This window comes from Camelus ferus, chromosome 14 (assembly GCF_009834535.1).
Source record: "Camelus ferus isolate YT-003-E chromosome 14, BCGSAC_Cfer_1.0, whole genome shotgun sequence".
Taxonomy (NCBI): domain Eukaryota; kingdom Metazoa; phylum Chordata; class Mammalia; order Artiodactyla; family Camelidae; genus Camelus; species Camelus ferus.
Window position 1 is genome coordinate 34,235,851 of NC_045709.1, and position 10,895 is coordinate 34,246,745.

The window sequence follows — 10,895 nt, forward strand, 5'->3', positions numbered from 1 at the left end:
GGAAAACAATAATTGTCAACACAATTCTTATAAGGTTAGTTAAGGATTACCTGTTCTACTTTAAGACAAAGAAGTAAGTTCAAAAACTGGACTGCTGACTAAAAAAAAGTGAGTAAACTCAACTGCTACTACCACTTTTAATTTCTGCTGCTCTCAGTCCTCCACTTTTCTTTCTTCTTGTCTCTTCTGACACTTTTTCACACTTTTATAGGAAAGTTAGTCCATCATAGATAATACCACTAAATCATGGACCTTTTTCTGATGCTGGGTGAACTAATCAAAACACACCTTGAGTATTCAGCTCATCTTGGCTATTTTTGTAACAGTTTCATTCATTCTCCTTTTTTTAAACTGTGAGAACTTGCAAATTTAAGATTTATCCCATTTAAAACATGCTAAAAAAAGTAAATTAAAATAATGACAGTTTTAACACAGAACAGAGCAATTTACAACATATTTGTAAATATGCTACATTTACAACACTATTTTAAATATTGATCCTAATAGTAAAACAAAGAAATTTCAGAAGTATTATAATATGCTCAACATTGCTAATTATTAATGAAATGCAAATGAAAATCACACAGGTCAGAATGACCATCATCAAAAAGTCTACAAATAATAAATGTTGGAGACGGTGTGAAGAAAAGGGAACCCTCTTACACTGATAGTGGGAATATAAACTGGTGCAGCCACTATGGAGAACAGTATGGAAGATCCTTAAAAAACTAAACAGAGTTACACCATATGATCCAGCAATCCCACTCTGGGGCATATATCCGGAAAAGATGAAAACTCTTAATTCAAAAAGATACATACACCTCAATGTTCATGGCAGCACTACTTATAATAGCCAAGACATGGAAGCAGCCTAAATGTCCATCAACAGGTGAATGGATAAAGAAGATGTAGTACATGTGCGCGTGCGCGCGCACACACACACACACACACACACACACACACACACACACACACAGTGGAATATTACTCAGTCATAAAAAAGAAACAGTGCCATTTGCAGCAACATGGATGGACCTAGAGATTATTATACTAAGTGAAATTAGTCAGACAGAGAAAGATGAATATCATATGCTATCACTTATATGAGGAATCTAAAAAATGATACAAATGAACTTATTTATAAAACAGACAGACTCACAGAAATAGAAAATAAAGCTATGGTTACAAAAGGCGAAGAGGGGGAGGGATAAATTAGGAGTCCGGGGTTAACAGATACAAACTAATATACATGAAATTAATGATTAACAAGGTCCTACTGTATAGCACAGGGAACTATACTCAGTATCTTGTAATAAACTACAGAGGAAAAGAATCTGGAAAAAAAACTATATATATATGAATCACTTTGCTGTACACCAAAAGTAACACAACATTGTAAATCAACTATACTTCAATTTTTAAAAAGTATTGTAAGAATAATGAGATCATAATAGGGCAGATGTTAAAAACTGCAAGGAGAAAGGAAATGAAACTGCTAATGAGCTAATGTGGTTTCATGAAGGACAAAAGAATATTACAAATATCACAACATATATCCCTAAAAATATATAAATATACACACAGATAAAACAAAACAAATAGGGAAAAATGTAAACACTGTTGCCTCTATGGATCTAGGTGGATATCCAGGTGATCATTACACTATTCTTTCAACTTTTTTGTATTTCGAAAACTGTCACAATTAAAAATTGGAAAAAGAAAAGGCTTTAAAGTTCAGAGTAGACTTTATTCATATTATGAAGTGATGAAAGCCAAATCAAAGCAATAAGAAATGAAAGTAATAGTAAAACTTAGCATGGAAAGATGTTTGGAGCAGGAGAGATGATTTCAAAAGAAGTAATAAATAGGGGGAAACAGTAGAATTTGTAATAAATGTGAAAACCGAAGAACATTCATAACAACAAATCCCCAAAAAACTATGAGAAATTCATTCAATCATCACATTTATTTAATGCCCACAATGTCCTGTACTACACACTGTGAATGCTATAATACAAAATACATGAATGCTTGCCTTTCAAAGAATTTATAATCCAGATGTGAACACAGGGTACACATTCAAGGAAGCAAAAGAAAAAAGTGACAAAGATATTTATATGTTCTTAGGATAGCTACTGAAACTCTATGGGATTTAGTTTTTTTTTTTAATTAAAATAGCAATGTGCTATAAGAGGGCAATATTTGATTAATTTTAAGGTCATTTCCCACTATAAGTATCTTTATTTCCCATCCAAATGTTAATTAAGTGCATCTCCTTCCGTAAATTTGCCTTAGAGACAGCCAACTCCAAAATAGCACTGACATGACTTGAAAGATCCTTAAAGGTTACTTTCTTCACATTCCCACTTTCAAACTGTCCCAAAATGAGTTATCACAAGTATGAAAAGTTGTGACAACATTAAGCATTTTAAGGAAGTTACAGATTAATCCCAAAGCAAGACTATAAATTCCAAAGGAAGACTTAGACAAAGCAAGACTGATCCCACTCTAAGAAATTCCACTCAAAGAAATCTTTTATGGAAATGGTTTTATTTAATTCAGAGTTTAATCATCTCCCTTCTAAATCCTTTTCCTCGGAAACGTACAATTTTATTTCTAGCCCCCATCTGCCCATTCTACATCTCATCCCAACTTTGGTCACAACCACACCCTATTTAATTGCTTCAAGGCATGCCATGTTTAGTATTGCATTTCCCCTCTATTTCCTTGTTCCTTTGTTTTGGTTCTTGCTTTTACAACTGCCATCACATATGTCCCTCCTAACACCTACAAATGTTTTTCAAGGTAGAAAGAAATTCCAGTGAAGTAATGTGACTTTGTATAATGATCAAAGCAAGTGACTAGTCACAAAAGGGTCTGAGATACCAAGGTACAGTCATACAAAAGGTGAACTATGGAAGTTTCAACTGCTTTAATATTGGAGAAGTCCATAGTGGGAAAAATTCTGAAGAAGGAAAACCTTTACTCAGATATAATTTAAAAATCCCAGTAGAAATGCTGGAACTCACAAATGGAAGTTCATGACATTTGAGTTATCTGACCATCAATGCCCAGAAGCTGATCTAGATACTAAGGTTCTTCCTCCACTCCCTCATCACAAAACAGAATTTCAACTTTAGACTGTATCAAAAAAAAGGGATAAATACGAAATCAGACTTAAAAATTTATTACATAGTACACAGTTTTTTGTTGCTAACTGCAATAATTGTGGAAGTCCAGGATTATAAGCAACCAGGGATCTCCAGGGCAGGGCAGGAGAAGAAGCAGAGAGTGCACAGCAGGGAAGATACAGCAGTATCCTAATGTGAAGAGCCCAGACTTCAGACTTGGACACTCCTGAGCATCTTAGCTTTACTACTTACTAGGTGTGTACACTTGAGAGGGTACTGCATCTTACCAAGCTTCAGTTTCCCCTTCTAAAAATCACAGGATTGTTTTGAGGATTAACTAAGGTTAAGATATATCTGGCACACATAAAGTACACAAATTATAGTCTTTATCATTATTATTGGCAAAGGGCACTAAAAATGTTTGAAAGGTGAGAACAACAACAAAGAAAAAAATATTTCACAAATACCTTACAAACCCTTTCATAGATAATTTTCATGGCAACAGAGAATGACCTTGTAGAGCACGTTCAAAGTAGCTACAATTAACTACAATACTTACTAAGAGGACAGTGATGGAAAACTGCAGGGAAGAATAGGAAGTAGCGGTTTCTGGAACTGGGCTCCGAGGCTGACTGAGCTCAGACCAGTCTCTATAACTTAACGTGCACCTGTGTGGAGCACATGTCTGTGGTGTTGTTTCAGATGTTCAAATACACACTCTGGAAGGGATTCCCTTACAGCAGGACAGTATTTTATGTATATTGACCCTGACTGCTTTCCTGATCCTAGCTCCCAGATCCACTATAATGAACAATCACAGCTTTAAAATAATTTTTTTCAAAAATTTAATTTCTGAACAGAAACCTTCTAACTCAATTCCACGTACTTTTACAGAGGAACAAAGAACAATCCTTGGAATGTGAATACCACAAAGTCATTCTTTCCAAAGCCAGATTTCATATTTGAAACAGTATCAGTAACTCTCACACACTGATTAGTTTTCAGAAGCTAAAAATCAATCTCTTACTCCAGAAAAAAAATTTTTTTGAAAATATGAAACTAAGTATCAATCAATTATGTTATTTTTCCTTAAATATTTCAAAATCTTCAAATTATTTCTATGGCCAAGTTAAAACAGGTAGATAGATATACATTCATTCCTGTGTTTGTTCGGAGCACATTTAGAAGTTTCTTAAATTTGACTTGATCATATATAGGCAACTGCTCCCAAAATAACAGACAGAACTTATTAAAAGCTTCTAAAGTAACTACCAAGAAAGTACATTAAAAAGTATGATTCTGATTTTTTTATTAAAAAAATTATTAAACTAACTCATTTAAACTTTTTTTAAACCACCAGGGGGTACCTCAGGTCACTTTTCCTTACTAGACAGGAAGAAAATCTTCATCTTTCATCTGAGAATGCGATCTATACATCCAACAGTAAAAAAAAGTGGCAGATGTTTTCTAGAGTTTAGTTGTTCATGGTGACAAGCCAATAATTGCTCAAAAGATAAATGCTGCAAGGGTGAACTGGTCACTAATCTTTAGCTACTAGCCATCAGAATACCATTCAGCACACTTAAGACTCCATCTAAAGCTAACTGAAATAGTCAAAAACTTGTACAGAGTAGATTAGAACTGCACTTTTATGCTGTGAAGATCTATTTACTTCCAATTAGGGCTCATTCTACTTATTGCAGTCAACATATTACAATGTATTATCCCCTGATTTTAAGAAAGTAAAATGGATTCTACAAAAAAAGGAGTATCGTATTCAATCCTTTAATACTGTGGTTTCAAAAACTAACAAAACAAGAGAAAAAAAATTAAAAGACAGAGAAACCTCAAAAGCAACAAAAGTAATGCAGCATCAAAAAATGTTTTTGCTACCATCATATAATTATCAAATCGATAAATAAAAACTATAAAATATTGTGGAGACACAGGGAATCATTTAGCTAATGGCACTGTAAATCAAACCTATCTTTCTTCAAAGAAACCTGGTGATATTAAACAGCTACAAAATTGCTCCGTGCCTATAACTTAGTAATTTGTGAATATGCAAGTAATTCCTGCTAAATACATTTTAGCAAAGCTATTTATAATAGAGAAAAGTTGGGACCAATCTAAATGCCCTACAAGCAAGAAATAGTTAAGCAAACCATACTGAAGTAATAGAGATGAAATAATACATAGTCAATAAGAAAAAATGAAAACATGCACTATGTTGATATTCAAATGTATGTGTAATAATAGCAAGTTAAAACAAAAAGCCAAAGAACACAATCACATTATTTATAAAGGCCAATAAGATCATAAATCAGAAGTTAGTGGAATATGAATAGAATTTTATGTTCACTGGACTCCCGTTTCTATGCCAGTAAACTAAAAACAAAATAATTTTGGAGGAGAAAATGACCAAATCCTCACGGTTCTTTTGATTGTCTCTCAACATACATAGTGAGCTAAATGTAGCATCTGGACTTTACAGGACATATAAACACTGTACTCCAGAAATTACACTTATGCTGAAGATAAACTTGTCTCATCTCTACACTTACGAGTATTTTATAATATCACAATAATGATATATGTTGAATTTCTCCTTTAAGAAATACAAAGTATCTTTCAAGAAGAATATATAATAAGTAAATATTATCTCTATTTTAGTGATGGTAACAGCATCAATGACCTGCCTTATTCACCCAACTCCTGATTCCCAACCCTAACAGCATCTTCTAGAAATAATTATACCCATTTCACAACTCCCATTTTTAACTTAAAAAATAAGTCCCTTCAGCTTTTCTGACAGTGTACACAAGACTGTCCTCCTTAACAAATACACAATAGATGACAAAAAAATTACTGGTAATACCCTGACTGAAGCAACAAAAAATTAAATTGTTTACCGTTTTTCTCCTTTGAGAGGCAAAGAGAAGAAATATTAAAGAGTACTTTAAATTCCCTATACCAGTTAGCAAAATTCTAGGGAAAAACTGCTAAAGGTACATCTTTCTGCTGATCTAAGATTTGTTTCCACTGACCAAGATGTGAAAGCAGCTGGCAACAAAGATGAAACCCAAACATCCAGAAAAATGATGTGTCTTGACTGTTTTAGTCCTATATCTCTGAAAATTAGAAATCCAAAAGGACTCCCTGAAATTAATCAAAAGTTAACTAAAAAGTAGCTACGTAAAGAAAGACCTGTTGAGGAAACAAAAATTATCTAACTGGCAGACCTCCCATAAATTTCACTCATACTCATGTCTGAAGTCCATCTCAGATTATCACTTCCTCTCTATAAGTTTCCCTGAAAACTCCAACCTGCTAGGTATTTTCTGCAGACGTTTGTTTAGAGCACTTTGGACATACATCTTTTATAACATATCTGATTTTGATAGTCTGTCATAAGCTTATGACCTTTACTTTGAGGTTCCTAGGAGACAGGGATACATTTTTTTGTCTCTAAGGCACCAGGAATACAATATATAATTGCTGTTAAATTTGAATTTAAAAACCAAATACTAAGTTTTAAAGGCTGGTTACTAAAATATTTAATGGAAAAACTAGTGTGCTTGCAAGACTAGCTCTCTTTTCCACTTGGAAGCACTATTTTCTTTCAGTCAGAACTCTCAAAGAGTGAACGCTTTTTGCACTGCAAGGTATGAGAGTTACAGTATTCAAGTGCTAACCATCGACTTGAGTAAACCTTAAAGATTCTTTGACGTTTTCAGAGAATCAAGTTTTTAAACAGAAACTGTAAAATGCCATGAAGAACTTAACAGCTTCTTTAGTGCCCTAAAATAAGCTCAAAATTCACAACTATAGTAAAGCTAGAAGTAATAAAATAAACACCAGCTTAAAAAAATCAAACTTAGTAAATAAACCTATTTATAGATTGTAAAAGTTTGCTGAACGATTATTTGAATTGTTAAAATTATTAATGGTTTCAAAGAGATTCTCCCACCCCAAATGGTTAAGTTTTAACATCCTAATTGTGTATGTATATTGCCCTGCCGTATACCGAATAACCTAAAAGCAGGTTACTTATGTGTTTTACTAGTAGTTAAACTGAAAGTCTTGAGTTTAAGGTCGTAAGAGATCAAAGTTTTCAAGAGTTGCCCTAGGAAGAAAACGCCAGTTTCCCCTGTCGTCTGCTCCTTTTAATTGTTTAAAACAATCTCAGAGAAACCTAAATAGTGGGATGTTATATTTCTTTTGCATATTAAAAAATAGAAAGGTTTTTTTTACACATAAAAGGTAGAAATTAACTGTCTCAACCATCACAACTACTCTTTATTAACGCAGTGTACGCGGTGTTGGGTGTTATATTTCACACATAAGAAAGCAACTACTAATCGTGAGATTAAAATGTCAAAGTCCTATAAAGAATAAGCTCTCATAACTAACCAGGACTTTTAGAAAAGTAGAATAAAACAGGAAGCAATGAAATTAAAAGTTACTGGAAGCCCTGGCCGTCCCCTTCCTTGGAGTGCGTGACACACGGCTGTGAGTGAACACTCACTCGTGGAACTCTCGCTGACCCTCACGCATCCTCCTCTAAGCAAGTGCTGTTCAAGTACAGTCCTTGTTTCTGAAAAACTAAACCCACCTGCTGGTGCTACCTGGCCCGCCAGAAGGGAGGCGAGCCTGAGGCCCACCGAGTCCGCCAGAACCCACCCACCTCCTAAGGCCGTTCCGCAGCCTCCAACCCACAGCGAGCCAACCCCAAACGCTTCTGGGGACACCCGACCGCACCTACCGCTACGCCCCCTTCCCCTAGGGCCCCGGCTTCCCAGGCGAGGGGAGGCTTCTCCTTCCGACAGCGCACCCGGGGGTCTGCCAGGCCGCACCCACCTTGCACTCGTCGCTCTTTTTTTCCTCTTCGCAGAAGTTGACGGGCGCCAGGCCGGGAAGGTAGAAAGCGGCGCCCCGACGCGTGCCCGGGGCCGCCACCAGCAGGAGCAGCGACAGCAGCAACAGCCGCGGCCACCGAGGTGGAGACGACGCCAGCACCCTGGCGCTCATGATGGCTGTTTCGGGGAAAGGGCAGCCGAGCCGCGGGGGGGTGAAGAGGGAAGGAGGGAAGGGGAGGCTCGGAGACGACAACAAGGCCGCCGGGGCTGAGGAGGCCAGCCTTGCGACGGGTAGTTCCGGTTGCGCTAGGAGACACCGCGGGTTCCGCAACAGAAACCGAACCGGACCTCGACGGAGCATGCGCAACGCCTCCCGCACATGCTCAGTGAGAGCGGCCGCAAGCGCCCCGAGGAGTTTCCGGAAGGAAGAGGGGAGGAAATCCACTTTCCAGGTTTTCAGCGGGCCGGCCGGGGTGGTTGCTGCGAGAGTGGTACCAGCGCTCACATTATGTTGCAAATTCCGATCTAAGAGTCCCTCGCGGGGCGTCGTATAGCGTCTCACTTGCCCAGCGCCCCAGGCTTGCGGCTTTGCCCCAATTTCCCGCAGTTTCCTCACCACACCCCCAAGGCACACCAACCCTTACTACACAGTTGGTGCTCCAAAAAAGTACTTGCTGCTGGAAGTGGAGTTGGTGGAGGGAAGAAGTTCGGGAGACGGTTGGGTGCAGGATAAGGAAACAAATGGGGAGGATCTAGCCATAAACTTTCACGTAGGCAGCTACTCAGAGGTATTTGCACCGACAGGTTCCCAGCATTGGATGCGGCAGCTCACTCTTGGTGGGACAGAGATTGCGTGGAATAAACAAGACTTCTTTAGGGTGAGAGGAAATGAGGTGGCCGGGGGATGGGAGTAGGTGAATAAAAGGCAGTGTTGACATTTCTTTGCAAAGGAAGACCTGGGCACACCTGAGAGCCCAGTGAGAAAAGTATTTCCAGACAAATAGAAGTCTGGTATGACCATCCTTAAGCAAGTTTCTGTCATATTTCTTATTGAAGTGACGCAGTGTCCCTGTTTGTATATGCACAGACGTATTTGTGTGTTTGTGGGGTGCACTTTCTGAGGATATTTCAAGGAGAAACTTGCTTTTGGTGACTGAAAGAAAAAATGCACAACATAAAAGGTGAGAGTTAAGTCTTATTCGTGGACTTACTGAGAGTTATAGCCCATGAGCCGGCCGTTCAGGTAGCTCTGAGGAACTGCTCTGAAGAGGTAAGGGAAGAGCCAGGATATATATGAGGTTTTTTTGTTAGAAGAAAACATGTAGTTGAACATCAGAAGATTACTGCTAATCACAAAGAACAGACATAGGAAGTTAAAATTTTTAGTGCTTTTGTATGTAGGAAAAGATGCAAAAATCTGGGTTCATTATTCCTTAGATATGCATCTCAACTCTCTAGAGCCAGTATACAAAGCACAGAATGTTCCTGTTTTTCTCCATCCTGAATTTTCCACAGGGTGTATTGTCAGTGGGCGACTACAATAGCAAATGGCTTAGTCCTTGCAGAACTGGAATGATGGGCAACAGTCTGTTTACATTCCGCTGAGATTTAGCGAGGAATCATAATCTAGAAGCACCTCTAGCTCAGAACTCAAGAATGGGCAAGTTTGCAAAGTGGACAATTCAGAAAAGCATAGAGCCCCGTGCAATCCTACCTAAATTCTTGTGAGTATTTGCATGTTTTCCCTCTGGAAAGTTTATAATATTTATTAAATTTTCAGAGGAATCTATGATCCTGCAAAAAGGCTAAGGACCACTGTTCTATGCTATGGAGTAACCAGAACAATGAAAGATAGAATTCTTGCTTGCAAAGTTAGTTCTCACTAAGAACTCCAGCTTTGGAACACTACTTTCTAGTTATGTGGACCTTAAGCAAGTTAATTCATCAAGTCCCGGGCAGCAGAGATAACTGGGAAGTAGAGAGAAAAGGATGTCCATTTTCTTAATGTTGTTGTGAAGATTAAGTGGGAAAAAATATATATACAAGCACTGGGCACTTTGCTCTGTTTGCACAGAGGGATGGCACCCATTTTTCTAACAAAAGAGGGGGCCTGAGCACTAGAAACATGTCTAGGGAAGTTCTCCCTGGTGCAAATCAATTAACATATTTGTTGAACGTATTTGGGCTAGGGAAAAGAACTGATAATACTCTATACTTGAAGTCATAGAGATTTCCAATATAGTAAGAGGAAACAGATGTTCTGTCCATTTACAAAGGAAAGGGGAAGAAAATTAATCTTTGTTAACTATCTTCTGTTTATCCGGTGCCACTAAATACTTGATCTTCACTATCTCAGTGCCCCCCTACCCCAACTTTTCTTTTCGTCCCCCCGTTTTCTACATCGCAGAAAATAGCACTGCTTCTCAGGTCCCAAACCTGGGAAAGAACCTCAATTCCTCGTTCCCTGACTCTCCACATACTGTCCTTCAACAAGTTGTGTTCGCTGGGCGACTGAACTAGATTAAATCCTTTTCAATGCTTTCCATGTCCACAGCTACACTCTAGACGAAGCCAAAAATTTTAGTTCCCCTAGACTAGTACTTACTGCAGTAGCATCTCAGCCTCTACTCTTGACAAGAGCGAACTTATAAAATCTTTAAACCCCCCATTCCACTCTTCTGCTTAACCCCCAGCACTCCACACTACTTATCACTATCTGGAATCAACGTGGTTGTCTCTTGTCTCACGCCCCGTTTGTATGTAAACTCCCTGGGAATAAGGACTTCGTCTCTGCATCCCATAACTCTACATCCCCAGAGCTTAGAGCAGCGTCTGGAGCATAAACGAGACTGGAGGAGCAAGTAACCAGAAAGCACTACAGGACTTGTACTGGTCAGACCACAGA

At 38.2% G+C, this 10,895-nt stretch overlaps 1 protein-coding gene across 1 annotated transcript in view; it reads right to left on the reverse strand.

Moving 5' to 3' along the window:
* Window positions 1–8,334, reverse strand: part of TM9SF2 (transmembrane 9 superfamily member 2) — a 52,456-nt gene extending 44,122 nt beyond the window's left edge. Inside the window, exon 1 of the mRNA XM_006195200.2 lies at window positions 7,992–8,334. Within this exon, the coding sequence (XP_006195262.2) occupies window positions 7,992–8,162 (171 nt within the window). The 5' untranslated portion in view covers window positions 8,163–8,334. The remainder of the gene's footprint in view (window positions 1–7,991) is intronic.
* Window positions 8,335–10,895: the final 2,561 nt, after the last annotated feature.